The 15,961-nt window shown below is 35.1% G+C and overlaps 4 protein-coding genes and 1 long non-coding RNA gene across 6 annotated transcripts in view; 1 reads left to right on the forward strand and 4 right to left on the reverse strand.

Annotated features, from left to right (window-relative positions):
* LOC124452258 (titin-like) overlaps positions 1-1,622 on the reverse strand; it is a 21,326-nt gene extending 19,704 nt beyond the window's left edge. Inside the window, exons 1-2 of the mRNA XM_047002841.1 lie at positions 1,377-1,622; positions 73-165 (exon numbers count right to left, since the gene is read on the reverse strand). Of these exons, the coding sequence (XP_046858797.1) occupies positions 73-165; positions 1,377-1,496 (213 nt within the window). The 5' untranslated portion in view covers positions 1,497-1,622. The remainder of the gene's footprint in view (positions 1-72; positions 166-1,376) is intronic.
* On the reverse strand, positions 1,543-13,843 carry LOC124451675 (microtubule-actin cross-linking factor 1-like). Of its 2 annotated transcripts, none has more exons than XM_047002275.1 (32): positions 13,518-13,843; positions 12,384-12,445; positions 11,760-11,849; positions 11,609-11,686; positions 11,441-11,533; positions 11,230-11,315; positions 11,055-11,135; positions 10,590-10,812; positions 10,402-10,521; positions 10,223-10,318; positions 10,048-10,116; positions 9,876-9,940; positions 9,708-9,801; positions 9,551-9,625; positions 9,388-9,476; positions 8,836-9,313; positions 8,543-8,581; positions 8,308-8,469; positions 7,741-7,845; positions 7,562-7,657; positions 7,372-7,491; positions 5,481-5,630; positions 5,330-5,392; positions 5,158-5,249; positions 4,956-5,076; positions 4,007-4,336; positions 3,783-3,934; positions 3,553-3,691; positions 3,208-3,483; positions 3,014-3,097; positions 2,519-2,712; positions 1,543-1,622 (listed from the first exon to the last, which is right to left on the reverse strand). In XM_047002275.1, the coding sequence occupies exons 1-31, from the start codon at positions 13,636-13,638 to the stop codon at positions 2,611-2,613; spliced, it is 3,951 nt and encodes a 1,316-aa protein (XP_046858231.1). In that variant the 5' UTR covers positions 13,639-13,843; the 3' UTR covers positions 1,543-1,622; positions 2,519-2,610. The 2 variants fall into 2 exon arrangements, with proteins under 2 accessions (XP_046858231.1, XP_046858230.1); XM_047002274.1 differs by having other exon boundaries at positions 2,519-2,853.
* Positions 5,703-7,076, reverse strand: LOC124451677. The gene is made up of 3 exons (XM_047002278.1): positions 6,536-7,076; positions 6,181-6,460; positions 5,703-5,770 (listed from the first exon to the last, which is right to left on the reverse strand). The coding sequence occupies exons 1-3, from the start codon at positions 6,724-6,726 to the stop codon at positions 5,762-5,764; spliced, it is 480 nt and encodes a 159-aa protein (XP_046858234.1). The 5' UTR covers positions 6,727-7,076; the 3' UTR covers positions 5,703-5,761.
* LOC124451678 lies at positions 9,031-10,581 on the forward strand. The gene is made up of 4 exons (XR_006950614.1): positions 9,031-9,095; positions 9,185-9,338; positions 9,451-9,785; positions 10,425-10,581. It is a non-coding gene; the product is annotated as an uncharacterized LOC124451678 (long non-coding RNA).
* Positions 13,844-13,930: 87 nt separating the features above from the next.
* On the reverse strand, positions 13,931-15,539 carry LOC124452259 (protein spire homolog 1-like). The gene is made up of 2 exons (XM_047002842.1): positions 14,961-15,539; positions 13,931-14,875 (listed from the first exon to the last, which is right to left on the reverse strand). The coding sequence occupies exons 1-2, from the start codon at positions 15,537-15,539 to the stop codon at positions 14,054-14,056; spliced, it is 1,401 nt and encodes a 466-aa protein (XP_046858798.1). The 3' UTR covers positions 13,931-14,053.
* Positions 15,540-15,961: the final 422 nt, after the last annotated feature.

Genomic DNA, 15,961 nt, shown 5'->3' on the forward strand with positions numbered 1-15,961 from the left:
CACGATGTAAAAATTAAACATGTTCCACAAACTACAACAGTCCGAAGACTGGGAAAGACGTAGTGGTAGTACCTTGTGCTGTGCCAACGCATGCTCGAGTGTATTCAAATCGGAGCCCTCGGTTATTATGGTATCCGCTTGCTTCTCAGCACGACCTAGCCATGTCTGTGGATAATGAAAAGTAATGTGTATATTAATGGCAAAAACAGATTAGAAACAATATATTTTTCATACATTTGACAAAGGTCTATGATTCTATGATGAAAACATAAAACACACTGGCGACAACTAAATCTTAGTAAAGAAGTTGTTAATTGCTGGTTGTAATGACTTTTTCTTGACATTTTACTGGCTGCATGCTTCATAAAGAGCAAGTGATCAGGTCAGTAGACATAGGAGCAGCAAAACACAGGTTCTACTTTTCTTTTTGATGTTAACAAAAAAATGAAACCAAACGTTTTACGAGTGATTTAATAGGGATGCGTGATAATAGCTACTTGATCAAGAACAGACCAAAGATGGCTTACGTCAGCATTATGAAGAGGCATGACTTCAATTTAAATTAGCAAAGAAAAATACAAATTTGTTTTTTTCATTCATGCATTCCGATGTTGTCTGGTGAATACAACACCAAATCAAACTAAAGCCCAAGTTTTATCCAGAAGCTTGACTATTTAATCCACTTAGAAAGAAAAAAAACGAAGTTTTAAAGCAGCTTGCATCTTTAAAGGAATTCATTAAACAAAAATATATAAAAGGAAAAGTCATGCAAAATGCAACATTTGAATGCATGACGAACACGAAGATAAACATCACCATATTTAAACACAAAACATATTCCTATTCAACTCTAACCTTTCAAAGAATGATTTAAGACAATTCCAAGCAAACAGTTGATGATTACATAAATTACAATTAAAAAACAACGAGACAGACATAGTCTCATTTTGTAGTAAGAAGAGTATGTTTGTCTACAGGTTTGTCTGTTTCCATTGCATTAATTTTACATAAATTATACACCAAACGTTATTGATATATTGTTGATATGAATTAACAAACAAAATATATCGTAAAATCTTTTGCCAAACAACCAACTTTCATTGATTTGACACTAGAGCGACATTAACATGCTGTAATGTTCGACGTATTAATATTAATAAAAGCGAAACTTCTTCAATTCGCAAAACTCCACCGATTAATTAATTATCCGTATAAACTAATAGTTCTTAAATACATCTATAAATTCTCAATACAACAATTGTGCAGATGGAAAGCTGTGACTTCTTTTTATCGAAAAAAGACAACATATACATTCATCTTAGTATATACGCTGACACAAACAACATGACAATAGTGAAAGGCACAAATAAACTTACAACAAAAGGATGAAGCACTTCTTCAAATCGAGACAGCTTCTCGTGGATAACAACAAGTCTTCGATATCGGCTATCTGATTCACGTTGTAACCTCATCCATCGTATTTCCAAACTCACCATCTTCGCTTCAAGATCGTTAGAAGCAAACACTGGCAGGCTATGTTTATTTTGTTGTAGGAAGCTTCTTCCTTCATGAAGAGTGCTCTCGATGCTTTCCTCGCTCGTTAGTACATCTTTGGAGAGTTTCTATAAAATGAAACAAGACTTTAACGTGCCACTATAGACACATCATTTGCATCGTTTTTTTATTCTTTCCGATGGAACCTGCTGTTACTTCTGTGCTACTCCAACAAACTATGCATAAATTATAGCTCATAGTTTCTTTAAAACCACGGGAACTATAAAGGTAACAACAAAGTTCTCGTTCATCTATGATACATCTTATAATATGAAGACAAACCTTTCAAAAGACACGTCAAAAAAACAATAATCTGGTGCCTAAATTACAGCGAGTTTGATGAATCTCAACCGGACAGTAAGATATGTATACTTTTCAAGGTTGAATGAATATCGTATTATGACATGATTATAAAGTATTCTTGATGTGGTGTGACATTCATGAGACTTGAAGCCAACACGTGACCACACATCTGCCTGGACATACAACTGAAAACGAAGCAAGCGATGAAAAATGCGCGGTCATTTCACGGATGTGATGTTGCTCGGCAAGTGTAAAGAAAAGTTTTCATAACACAGTGTGAGTCAAATTTTAAAGAAATTTTTTGCTAAAATGGTTACGTCATTCATAGCGACTGAAAATGAACATTTATGAAAAAGCATGCATGCTACGAAAAAGAAAATTTTGTATAAAAAACAAAGCTCATATCATGAGTTTACAACATGTGCTTTTTTATGGAATTTTCTTTCTGGTAAAAATTGATATTTAATAAGGCACTTCCACAACATTTGAGTGAATCTAAAAAGCACGATGTGTATTGGTTGAGTTGAGATTAATCCAAACCTTTGGATTAGATTAATTCGTACTTTTTAGACAGTACTTTCAAACGCCCCCACTCGATCAAGGCGATATTCTCAAATGCTGCAATATATCAACCAGGTGGTGAATATTGAATCAAACTTACCCTATATTGCTCCAGATGCTCGCTAAGATCAGTTTTTTCCAGCAACAGCGCACTTTGATGGGCTAAAGAGTCTTCTCGTGATTCAACCCAGTCTAACAACCCTGAACTTTAGACTGCAATCTCTTTCTCTCAACATCGATTTCTGCTCCATCAACGTCATCGTTTTTCATATCACGTGTCTCGTCCACGTAACGCTGAAGAGTTTTGAAACGACTCATTAAAGACTTTACTTCATTTTCAATATCTCTCCTAGCTGCCTCAGCATTTAGGAACACAGAGTCGTCCACAGGTATAGCCACACTCTTTGCATACCGTTTTAAACCATTTTCAAAATCCTATAATCCCACCAAAACAATTTTAACCCTTAAACTTCTATTTCTAGTGTTAAAGAATGGAGTTGAATGTAATTCATGGTTAGCAACTTTAACACTTCTATCTCTAGTGTTTAAGAATAGAGTTAAATGTAATTCATTTTAGGCGTGTATATCAGCTCACCATACTATCAAATATGTAACCATTTCCTTGGGAAACAACTGCTTCAATACTTTTGCCATGTTTTCGGATGTCGAACGAGAATTCCTGATTAAAAGATTTGCGAATAACAAATAAAAAGTAACTAAAGAGTTTTTAAAACATTTGCAAAACAATTATTTTACATTCAAGGTATTTAGTACTTCGCAAGCACTGACCTCCTCCGACGTTCGCCCCAGTTCATCAGACGACACCAGCGTTTCCTCCATTTGTTTCACCCATAATTCCTCAGTGGCGTACATGATCTGGTAAGATTCCAGTGTTTCAACTGCAGTCAGTAACTGCTTAGCCCTATTCTGAATCTCTGAACTCAACCTCTCCCATCTCATGATGACATCATTTGCTTCATCGTTCGATGACGTAGTAAGTTTCAAACTCGCTTGTTTTATTTGATATATCTTCTCGCGCCTCAACCGAATTTCTTTTTGAATTCCCTTGATAAGAAAACAGCAGGTACAAGTCACGTGACAAACACAGACGATGTGAACTTATGCTGTGAATACCTTAATCTGTTTGAGTTGTCCACGAAGAGATTGAGAGTTCTTCGTCAATCCCTGTTGATCACTAAGAATCTGTTCGACATGATTCAGCCATCTTTGAAAATCATTCACAAGCTCAAATAAAGTGTGGCACAAATCCATTCTGTTCATAAGAGATACACAAAGCCATATGATTAAACAATTTTGTACAATGGATGATAATAGTGAAAAATATTCTACTTTTAGATGGTTACCTTTTTTGATACTCTTCAAGATGATCACATATGGTGATCCATTTCTTTTTCAATCTTTCGTATTTTTCACGTAAAACAGGATCATCCCATTTTTTGTCACGTAATGACTCATACTCTGGTTCTTTATTGAACAGTCTCTCCGTTTGCAATTCCTAAATGCAATGTTAAAAGAAAAATGAAGAATGTTGAAAGTTAAAACAACTACTATAGACGACATGACATACTTTAATCTCTCGTAACTCCTCACTGACAGCTTCGCAACTCGATGGCAAAGTTAGTGATTTAGTTTGTAATAAATCTTGTGTTTTTTCCAACCACAGGAGTAACTCGTTCATTGTATGCTCAGAATCTTTCCGAGGTAAAGAAATAGAATTTTCACTAAAAGTACCAGTGATGTTTTCACTTTTTACGATTGATTCATCAACAAATTTAGGTTGGCTGGCTTTATTGTTGGATGAATCAATTTCAAAGTCGACATCTTCACAATCTTTCAGTTCTTTTAAAAGTCTTTCCAATTCCTCGCTGCCAGAGTCGTTCAAACTTTGAAATTTTACCTATATCGTCACGATAAAACGTCGCTATGACAACAACAACAATAAATCAAAGCCATGTGTATAATTTAAATATTTGTAATGTAGATAATGTCATTGTGAATACTTCGATTATCCACAGGGCATGCTATATCAAAGTCCTGTATATCACGTAATAATTCGCACATCACGCAGTACATTCCTATTATCTACTGTCAATCCTTTAATTATCCACATGGCATGCTATATCAAAGTCCTGTATACCACGTAATAATTCGCACATCACGCAGTACATTCCTATTATCTACTGTCAATCCTTTAATTATCCACAGGGCATGCTATATCAAAGTCCTGTATACCACGTAATAATTCGCACATCACGCAGTACATTCCTATTATCTACTGTCAATCCTTTAATTATCCACAGGGCATGCTATACCAAAGTCCTGTATACCACGTAATAATTCGCACATCACGCAGTACATTCCTATTATCTACTGTCAATCCCTTAATTATCCACAGGGCATGCTATATCAAAGTCCTGTATATCACGTAATAATTCGCACGTCACGCAGTACATTCCTATTATCTACTGTAAATCCCTTACTCAACTCTAGTTCATCGTCAGAAAATTACTTCAAACCTTTTCAGGCAGTTCCAACACTTTAACATTTGAAGATACTTGATGCGTAGAGATCGTTTTATAAAGATGAGAATAACGAGCCTTCCAAGACATCAGCAAATGTTTATATTGAATTTCGAGACTGCAATGAGTAAAATATTAATTTTCATCGTTATAATTGATGAAATTTTATCAAAGACTGTAAAGAAATTGAGCTCCGTACCTTGTCATGTATTGCTCAGCCTCAAGATTTGGAGCAGGTATAACAAAACAAACAGATGGTACAATGCATTCTTTACCTTGGCTTGTTAATACCTTGGTTACAATGTTAGAAATGATTTTAAGTTTATTCAAAATGATTTGAAAAAATTCCTAACACATCATTGCGTCCGTACCTTCCACTTTTGATACTGGGAATTATCGATTAAAGTGCATTTTTCGCCTTGTTTTACTTGATGCTAAAGACAACAAACAAATTGTTTAGAATTAAGACAGGAAATCGTACTTCGTGCAAAGAAAATGGTAAAGTAATAAGTGACTGCTTGCCTGCTGTGTCTCATCGTAATTGCACACTGCTTCAACTGATACGTTGGATGCACCATATTTTGATCTTTCTTTTATTGGTACCACTCTCTTTCCGAGAAGTTTCAATGAGCTTAACTTATCATGTTGGCGTAAAGCTTCTTGCTTTAGTTCCTGATATAAAAGGAAACACATTCAACATAATTTATGGAGACAATCTGTGATGGTACTTCAATAAATAACGTACACTTTCCCATTAATTTTTTGTCACAAATTTTGCAACAGATACGTACAATGGTGAAATTTCAAACACACTAGAAACAAAATTTACACTGAACTTTGAAAATTTTGGTTTTATTACATATTTTGTACGTTTATTTAACAGATATTTACAAGTATTTATAATAACATAAATTGAGACACGAGTGGATTATTAAAGATATGAAATAATATTGAAATTAAATGATAATTTCACAAGTGCTAATTAAAACGAGCTACTACATGATTGTTATTAAAAAGACAATACTTAAACATTTGCATTCCAACAACCTATAACTGTCATTGCAATGATGAGAGGGATTAACGGCATAAAATTTTGCCAGGCGTTATAGCAATCATTAAAATATGTCGCAATTTTCCATTTTATTAATGAAGATAATACATTATCGCGCTGCATGTTATAAACGAAAGCTTCGTAGGTATTATGTAAACATTGAACACTGACCTGATGAACAGTCAATACATCTTCAACAACAGAACTAAAATATCGCTCAATCTCAGCCTTAGCTTCGGGGCTAGCGCTTTTAAGAATAAGAGCATAGCGTTTTTGCTTTCCTTTAAGCTTTGGCGAAGAATATAACTCGTTGATAAACTCCTTGGAGTATGCTACAACCAAATCTAACGAAGCAAGAAGTCTGGTTAATGGGAAATCGTTCGACAACATGTCGATGTTTTCACTTAAATCTTCACTAGAGTCACGGCCATTGTAAATCGTCTTCCATATTCTGTAAAACAAACAAACTGTGAGGAAACGTCGCTTATTAAATAATATTTAAGTAATATGATGACGAAATACGTACCTTCTAGTGTAGCGAAAGACACTCGTGATGATACAAAAGCAAGAGCGACATATGTCGACAATAGCATAATTCTGCTTTGATTTATTCGTAAATCGTTTAACGAAACAGCATAAGAGAAAAGCGAGGATAGTCGTCAAGACGAACAGACCAATTGTAAAATTCTCTTGAATGCTTGAGATCTCTTTAGACATAATTATTCACGGTATAACCACGTGGATTTTGTAATCATGCTTGTCTGAGGAGAGTTTTTTTGTTCGTCTTCATATCACAAGGAGGACAAGGGATGATGTTACCAAGTGTTAAGTTTCCACGATATAGAATAACCAGTATGATGCGCAACAATATCATAAGTTGAAAACATACGCACGAAAAGGAGCGTTAATTATTTTAAAAGGCTTCCAATATCGTGCCACGGAATACTAAAGGCGTACATGAAGTTTGGAAATATGATACCGCGTCTCCGATTGTTCTCAGAACATGCTCAACAAAATCGCACTTCAGCTCACGAACATAGTATGTAAACAATGCTCTTCATTATAATCCGCAATTCGGAAAAAAAAATCTAAAATTCAAATTAAACGCAGCGAGCGTCACGCTACGTTTTCAACACTTCGACTTTCAATAAACAATATAGCAAAAAGGATGACGACAACAGCTGTCTTTCGAATACAATGTGATCGAATTACACATGAGTAATTGCTACATGTTATCAGGTAATGAATAATTGTCTGAAGAATGGGAGGGAATGATAGCATCAACAGACCCTTGACTTTACCTTTTACGATGGGAAAAACCTGCTAAAATGATAGAAGACGATAGTCGTAAGTTTTTCTTACCATTAATTTCTTCCATGTTTTTTGTAAATTTCCTTCCGTATAATCGTCTTGGGATGTTTCGTTCAATTCTTTTATCTTGAACGCGATCCATTTTCTTATTTTCTCAGCTTCAGTGTAGAACTACGTCAATGGAAATTCTCATATTAAAATAATGAACATCTTCATGATCATAAGGACCTTTTTCACAAACCTCATCATATATGGATGCATTCAATAAATGTAGCTCCATCGCCTTGTCTATTTCTAATATCCAAGTCCATTGACGACGTAGTGACGCTATGTATGTCTGGAGATCAACAATAAAGTGCGAAGGTAAATTATAAAAAATATATACAAATAAGAGCTGTTGTATTAACTGAAGGAGCCCACCTCAATGGTCTGTTTAGCTGGATGATCAATCTTTAACATTTTTATGGCTTTGTCAATCACAGATCGTTGTTGGATTTCATGCATCTCCATTTCACTTTTTAAATCCTAAAGAATGTAATGAACAACTGCCGATCCATTTTTCCACCTTCCACAATTCTCAACAAACTTCTAAATGCTCTGTCTAACTTTCTGTCCAACAACTTCCACACTAAATCCTCACCACCTAACCATGCCTTCACCTCTTCTACCACTGCTGATCCAATTTTTCCACCACCCACAATCGTAGACATGCCTTCCTAACACATTCTACTACTACCACTGCGTATCCATTTTCCCATATCAATCCTAAAAAACCTTCCTCACACTCTCTACTACCACTGCTGATCCATTTTTTACACCTCAATCCTCCATACACCTTCCTCACACTCTATAGTTAAAATCCTAAAGTAACTCATTAAAATTTATAATCTATGTCCCCATACACACCTGTCTCCACCTTTCTCACACTCTTTAGTAAAAGTCCTAAAGTAACTCATTAAAATTTATAATCTATGCGCCCATACACACCTGTCTCCACCGGTTTATTTCATCGACATTCATGCATGGCTTACTCCAGTCACGTGATATTTCCATGGACTCTTTCTCGTTCATCCAAACCAGTTCTCGTGACGCTTCGTCCACGAATGTCAGAAGACGTTTTAGATGTTGAGTTCTTGCAGTGGACTGAGTCTAATAAAAGGAATAATTCTACAGGTAACATGTATAGTTATGAAGAGAATGAAGAAATTATATAAATACGCACCAAGAGTTCAGAATAACAACGTTTCAGTTCAACATCATTCTAGATAATGATTACAATTCTCATATGGTTTGATAATCGATAACATTATTCAATATTCACATATAAACTTTTCCACTTTTTAAAGACCAGACACTAGTCATATGAAGACAAACAAAATTTCCAACATAGTTAAGTTTAGTTTTCTGAAAAAAATACGGTAACGTAAAAATTTCTTGTGCGTTGTTCAACATTCTAAGAAGCAACAATTACGTTAAAGAATGGAATACAACAAAAAATTCAAAACAAATGCGTACCATTTGTTCACAAACAGCTTCTACTTCATCTTTCCAACTCATAATTTCCTCTTCATTGACTAGATGTTCTTTATAAAGTCTTGAAACTTCATCGACACCATTACCATACAATGCAGACGTTAGATCATCTTGTTTCCGTTTTATAACAAATGAAAGCTCGTTTGCTCGCTTAGAAATCTTATTGGGTGACTTCGGATCCTCGTCATAAAAGGCCTGGACACCACTCACTGTCGTCTTAGTGATAGGACTCTCTGGTGAAGGTAGATTCTGTTTGTGTAATGTTGTTTTGGAAACCTTTTTAACAATGGGAAATATGAAAGTCGAATCCGTTTTTGATCTTTTCTCCAAGGTAACACGATCAATGTTCAATTCAGTCTTCGCGTGAAATTTGAGATAAAATTGTTTTAATGAAGAGTGGTTATTGAACAAAGAGATTCGTTCCAGTAAAACCTTCCATCTTGACTGGATTTGATGAATTCTGAAGAATCAAATTCACATGAAAAGTAATTATACATTGTAAAATATATTCTAGGCATGTACGTTGCATATTACCTCGTTCGTATTTCCTCCAGTCCTTGATAATGAGCTGTTATTAAATGTTCAAAATTCTGATAGATCCGATGTAACCTATCCTGAAACATCTACGAGAAAAAATTGACGTCAGCAATAACAGTAACACGTGATCAGAATATGAGAACATCTTCGGCATGCGCACCTTCAACGTCACTTCAACATTTCTAAAGCGTTCATTAGCAACGTCGTGATCAAGAGACTTCCAAACACGCTCTGCCTAGTAGAGAAAATATACAATATGTTCAAAATAAGCAAGAACTATCAAATATCAATACACCACCACAGGCCACTGGAGGAACCTCAGACACGGATAATTCGAGCTCCGTTAAAGTCTTTTCCATTTCTTTAGCCTCCTGAGTGATGTGATTAGCAATCTGGTAAACCTTCTTCACTCTATAAAACGATAACAATAAAGATTAAAAAATTACGAAAGAAATGAGTTGGTGACAAAAATTCATGCAACAAACCGCGACATTTCGACCCTTAACGTTGCTCCACGTTCTTCGATACAACGCAAAACACGCAGCCACAACTACACAACGATATATATAGATAATGACTTAAGAACTTTAAAGTTTAGGAATAGTTTTATTTTTGACATCGTTTGATGGTAGAGACCATTACATACATAGATCTTACCACTTCAACATCTCTTGGATGACAACCATGTGGGAACTCTAACCAACTAGACATTGCACCGTAAAATGACTGCACAAACAAAAAAATACTTATTATTTGTATCTTTAACCAAGACACTAACCACAATATAGCTAGCTCGCTAGCATGAAGACGCGTTAAAAACATTTAAACGTACATGCAATTCTTTCAAGATTTCTTTAACGTGGTTGCGTTTTGCTTCCATACGAGTAAACTCGTCCGTGTAGAAGTTATCAAAATCTTGTATTATATCCTAGCAAAAACATGATGTAAAAACATCATACAACAGTAAAACACCATGGCTAAATTATCAACTAGTTTGGCATAAGTTTGAACCTTCATTCCTTTTATTGTTGTAGGAAACGTTCGACTTTCCAGTTGAATGACGACCCTTTGAATCCACGCAATAAGATCTTTACTCTCCTCGCAATATTGTTCGTACTTTAAAACATTTTCCTACAACACAAACCAGCTGCTAAATACAAGGAATCGCTGAATCCTCGATAAAAATCACCCGTTCAAACCTCATTTTCTGTAGACTCGAACATTGTCACAGCTCTTGGAAATTTATTATACAACGAAGACACGTAAGTCATTATAGACTTCTCGTCAGGATGGTCCGATACAACATCGTTTACATCAAGTAACCTAGGAACTCCTAACTCCTTTTCTGCAACAATGAAGGCATTGTTGACATTGTGTTCTGGTGTAGAAGAACTCAACGTTGATAGATCTATCAGATCGGGTCTGTAAATAATTTTAATGTAGCAGAGTAAGTAGAGTAACAATGAACAAAAGAAAGAAACAATTTTAAGAATAATTTAGAAAATATGGAAACAATTTAAAGGGCAGAGAAACCTTAAACATAGCAAAATGACAAATCATAAAAAGAACAATCAATGAACTGAATAAGAGACTATTCTTAACAATTGCAGGAACAATCGATGTTCAAAATAAGTATCTGCTTGCTTTATGGATTTTCATCTCACCTATATCTATGTAAAATTGCATTGAATGCAAGACCATTTTTCCAGGAAGTTGTAAAATTTAAAATTACAACTTGAGGATACCTGATAAGATAAATTTTGTAAACAACACAAATGAATGGAGCGAATGAATACATGCATCAAAACGTTATAACGTTCTGAATCTAAACACCGTTACCCTTCTGTAACTTTACGACACCAATGTAATAATTTTGCTTTAGGAGTCATGTCTTCAACTTGTCCAATGACTTTGATGTCAGACATCTACAAAAGAACAGGATTTGGTCAACGCACAGGGAAAAATTGAGAACCCGTTTACATTTAAAGAATTTTTTGTCTTATGAGTTGGAGGATCAAGTAGGTACATTCATGGATAACATTGCTAGTACCTGAAAATGTAAGATTATAATCCATATAAGACCCAATATGATCTTTGAATTGCCATCGACGATCTCGTTCTCATGAATATTCACAACTTTCACCTGGAACAACTCGCAAAACTCAGTTACTATGATAAGCTGGTTTACTAACAACGACGGAATTTACATTATAAATACCCCGTTTTCTAGAAGAAATTTGATAGCTGTTTGGCAATTCTGAAGCTTGTGAAAGCGCATGCTTCCTTTTTCTCTGGGCTACAAAAATTTCAACTATTCATGAGAAAACTACACTTGACTTTTCATTTCTAAATATTGTTATGCTCTGTACCAATTTTTCGTCCGTCAAAACTTCCAGTAAAAGCAATAAGTTTATGCCATCTCGAAAGTCTTCGTACATGTCTTCAATAACAACATCAAGCTAGGAGAAAATATAAAAATGGTGAAAAAATTCAGCACGGATTATTGTACAAAGCTATTATTACAAAATGACATACAAAATGTAATCATAAAGTATTTTCAAAATTGTTCATCGCTTTTCTTTTTGAATTCCAACCATTTTTCATTTTAACAATATAAACAATTCACAACAAAATTTCCAAAACATGTGTTTTTAATCAAGTCTAAATAGGGCGATTTGTCCCTTTATCGCCTTATATAAACACAAGATTGAGGTTTATCGCACAACCGGACGAAATTGTTATCGAGAGAGTTAACACTCCAAAATAATAATATGACTGCGGTTTACATGAAGATTGAAGAGGAATTTTTACAAAATTATCTATCAAATAGCAGACTGCAATACCACATAGAGACGTGGTAATCTAATATTTTATTTAATGATGCAAAAAAATGTACAACATATGAAGCGTCACAACACATAGAGAACGTGTATATTATTATCTCACCGTATGATTACGCTTCAAAAACTATCAACAAGAAACGGGCTTTTCACCTTTTGCAAATGATAGTTGACCCATTTCGTGAATGTTTTCTTCTGTACCGCATCGCGTTGCTCTGAAACGGAACGGCGCAAAACATCATACTCCGTACCTTCAACCTCTTCGCCCATCATTCTTAATCTTTAAGTTAACTTTAACTTTCAGTGCTTCACCGGATAATCATATTTCAGCATTGAAGTTTATTTCGAAAGTGAAACCCATTGAATTTGACTAGGTTGAGCGTCTGAATAAACAGCGTTCTGTCTATTCAAAATTTAAATTGTAAATAAACGATAGGATAATCAATTCCGCACTTGTCGTTGAATTTAATCCTAATGAACATAAGCCGCGAACATTACTGGTCAACATGTATAATTTTGGTAAACTTTACATTTCATCAAAAGCAGGTCAACCGCATTCATATCATATTTCCAATGTCTGTGTTTTTCGATAAAATAAACTGCGTTTTTGCCGAAAGGAAATTAGCTTTTTCCGGTGAACGTTTGACACGGTGCGATGTACGTAGCAAAACACTTAAATCCTAGAAACTAAACATCAACAAAGGAACAGGTTTCACCTGGCTCTACTGACGTTGGCAAAATTGCGATTTATAACACATTCAAAAAAAGGTGTCTCGCATACTTAAACATCTATATAAAAAATCAACACACTGCCTTTTACAAAATAAGCAAAGCAGATATTATATTATTCATTTATTCATAGCGTTTTTTGTACAAACAATCTTGGTTTCATTGAAAAAGCATTAAATAAACAAGCTGGACTTATTCCTTGCAGCTAGAAAACCCACCTGTCCGGATCAGTGGTCACACAAGGATATAATTGATAAAGAACAACAAAGGATGATCGATTATTTGGAGGAAATGGACTATTAAAATCCTACAAAGTCTTACATAATGAATACCGGCAGATTATTCATACAACTGGCCGATAATGAATGTTACATTCACAAGAAAACATGTGCTTCGGCGTGCATTTTACTTCGTCAGATTACAAGAACAACGCTAAAAATATTTCTCAAGTTTCACAATGGCGACCATACTCAATATAAATTATAAACAATAAAACAACAAACTTCAAAACGCACTACGCATGTAAACTATTTTCAAAATCATTATGCAATAAAATACCTGCAATTCTGCCCACATATCTATCAGCTAAAGTGGGACTTTGTGACCGAGATTTGGTATCGAAAGATTTTAACCTCTCAGCAAGTTCTGAAGGTCTCGCTCGATTCGTAACGTAGCTCATTTTATTCGTTGCCCGCCAAAACACTGTCGTTCAGAGCGGTTTTACATTAACCACTTCAAATTAAATGCCCAGTTGAGCACAAAGTCATTTTTTATAATTATATTAACAACGCAAAATATTAATGTAAAGTTAAAAACTTTTCATTGTAATATTTGAACTATATTTCATCCACGAGTTCCGAAACACGGGATACGCAATTGTACATAACGCACATTCGTGATTTCTCTCGCGTGAGTGTCACGAGTACCTTAGAAAATTAACCACGTGCGTGTCGAACATTTGCTCTCTAATAAATGGTGAATTGAAGGTTTTTTAATATCACAAATGATATATCATATTTACATAACTAATAATCCAGTCAAAATGTTTGATAAATATTGCGGAGATTTGATTTTCATACATATTTGGGTTATTGTCAATGATATTTTTGAATAAATTCAACACAATCTTTGCAAATTTCACTCGTTAATTTTTCATAATTTTGAGATTTTAATTTGAATATTCTTCGAATTTGACCAAACACACCGCCCGCTTCAACATGACTTACATCACATGACCAATCATCGCTGTCACGAGAAATCATTCCTGAATCACGTGACCACATAGTGGAATTCTTTGTTTCCTTACTCAAGTCTCGCAAAGATATAGTTCTTATACAAGACAAACAGCTTTTTCTCTCACATATTTCACAAATCCCATACGATCTGCTGAACAAGGTAAATTTTGTCGCTCGACAACAAAAACACATACTTCCGTTGCGCAAGGCATTATAAGTCATTTCGTTATCCATTGCCGTGTCAATTTGCAATTCAGTAAGAACACGTCTTATCCTTTTCATTTCTTGCAGCCAACCAATAGATGACGACACATGCTCATGTTCTGACGACTCTGATCCTTCGTGACGACATGAGTCGTCATCATGATCGGGGCTGTTTTCCATCATCCAAGTTGTCACCTGATTAACCAAACGTTGTGGAGGACGAAGTATTTTACGTGTCTTGCGACATATTGCTGCAGGTGTGCTCTGATTTGATGGTTTTAAAACTTGTAAATTGCTTTCTGTGTTTTCCTGTTTCTCAACAATGGTCGTGAGGGAGTTGTTTGAGAAACGGGCGATCGGGGAAGGTAAAGCATCTGCTTGATAAGACGGCGAGCTCTCTTCTGTTTTTTCTTTTTTTATTTTTTCTCGGCGTATTTCTGACATACATTGAAGCCAGTTTCCTACTACTGGACGAGCCTGGAATGACATTAAACAATCTTCGTATTAACGTGGTATATTAGAGAATACTTTCGTTGCAAATGACCACTTCACCGTACAATACCTGATACAACTGAAACGCAAAGTAAGAATCTTCCTTTGATTTTTCCTGATTGATGACAGTCATAACGACAGCTAGAAAATTATGCATTCCTATTGCTTCCTCAACAAGGGATTTCGAAACTGAAGTGTAGTAAACCGATGGTATTAGTTTGGTGGGAGTGTGTCTGACGCAACACATGTCTACCATGCGTAACCAATGGAAACCGCCATGATCATATTCACCGAAAGACAAATTCCAAAGAAGTGATTCCAGTTCACCACCCACTTGACGTTGAAGTTGTTTATTTGGACTTCCATTCTCTAAACACGCCATTAAAACCTTACTGAGATCATTTGTATGTTTGTATGAAACATTTTCCTTGAGCTGACTGTCGTTACAAACAAACGAAACTCCTCCATCTTTTAGAAGATAAATAGTTTCGATGGTAATTCGTATACCACTCAATGGCGAACTACCTGTCTGAGTCAACAGGCTTTGAGAGATTTTATAGCACAAAGCCCAGACTTGTTCTTCTTCCAGTGGTTTTGATAGAGAATCCAACATTTGAGAAAGAAGCAAGCCGTATTTGTGCTTAGACATAGTGTTGACACACAAAATTTTGCAATGGACTGTTGCAAAGCACCATGTATAGGCTGTTTAAATAAAAACGATGATTGTTAATTACTCCTTTGCTGCTATAGACATATTTAATTTGAAGCATGGTTCCTGGATTTCACTTCATTTGAATTTGTCTAAATTGTTATGGAGAGCTTACAATACAAGAACGGATTTATCTGGGAATACTCAGATGTAAAACAGTCATTGTTATGAAAAAAAAAGTTAGATCATTAAAGGATTTCTTTTTTTTTAAATGATAACATATGTGCACGCAACGACTAAATCCCACCGTCACTATGCATTTTATGAACGAAGTTGATACCAAGAAAATTGTTGAATAATTGTGGTGTATGCAGTGAACCACAATTTTCATTCCAATTTCGGTTTTTTTCATTTATCATTGA

This window comes from Xenia sp. Carnegie-2017, unplaced genomic scaffold, assembly GCF_021976095.1.
Source record: "Xenia sp. Carnegie-2017 unplaced genomic scaffold, XeniaSp_v1 HiC_scaffold_24, whole genome shotgun sequence".
Taxonomy (NCBI): Eukaryota; Metazoa; Cnidaria; class Anthozoa; order Malacalcyonacea; family Xeniidae; genus Xenia; species Xenia sp. Carnegie-2017.

Bases quoted from the DNA above. Each gene is read 5' to 3' on its own strand.
- LOC124451677 (XM_047002278.1), bottom strand. From the start codon at position 6,726: ATGTCTAAAGAGATCTCAAGCATTCAAGAGAATTTTACAATTGGTCTG. The intron at 6,461-6,535 runs GTACGTATTTCG...TTTGTTTTACAG, and splicing joins GTCTTTCGCTACACTAGAAG to AATATGGAAGACGATTTACA.
- LOC124451675 (XM_047002274.1), bottom strand. From the start codon at position 13,638: ATGAGCTACGTTACGAATCGAGCGAGACCTTCAGAACTTGCTGAGAGG. The intron at 9,477-9,550 runs GTGCGCATGCCG...TTTTTCTCGTAG, and splicing joins ATGTTGAAGTGACGTTGAAG to ATGTTTCAGGATAGGTTACA. The intron at 5,250-5,329 runs GTACGGACGCAA...ATTGTAACCAAG, and splicing joins CCCAGTATCAAAAGTGGAAG to GTATTAACAAGCCAAGGTAA.
- LOC124452259 (XM_047002842.1), bottom strand. From the start codon at position 15,539: ATGTCTAAGCACAAATACGGCTTGCTTCTTTCTCAAATGTTGGATTCT. The intron at 14,876-14,960 runs GTATTGTACGGT...ATGTCATTCCAG, and splicing joins TTGCGTTTCAGTTGTATCAG to GCTCGTCCAGTAGTAGGAAA.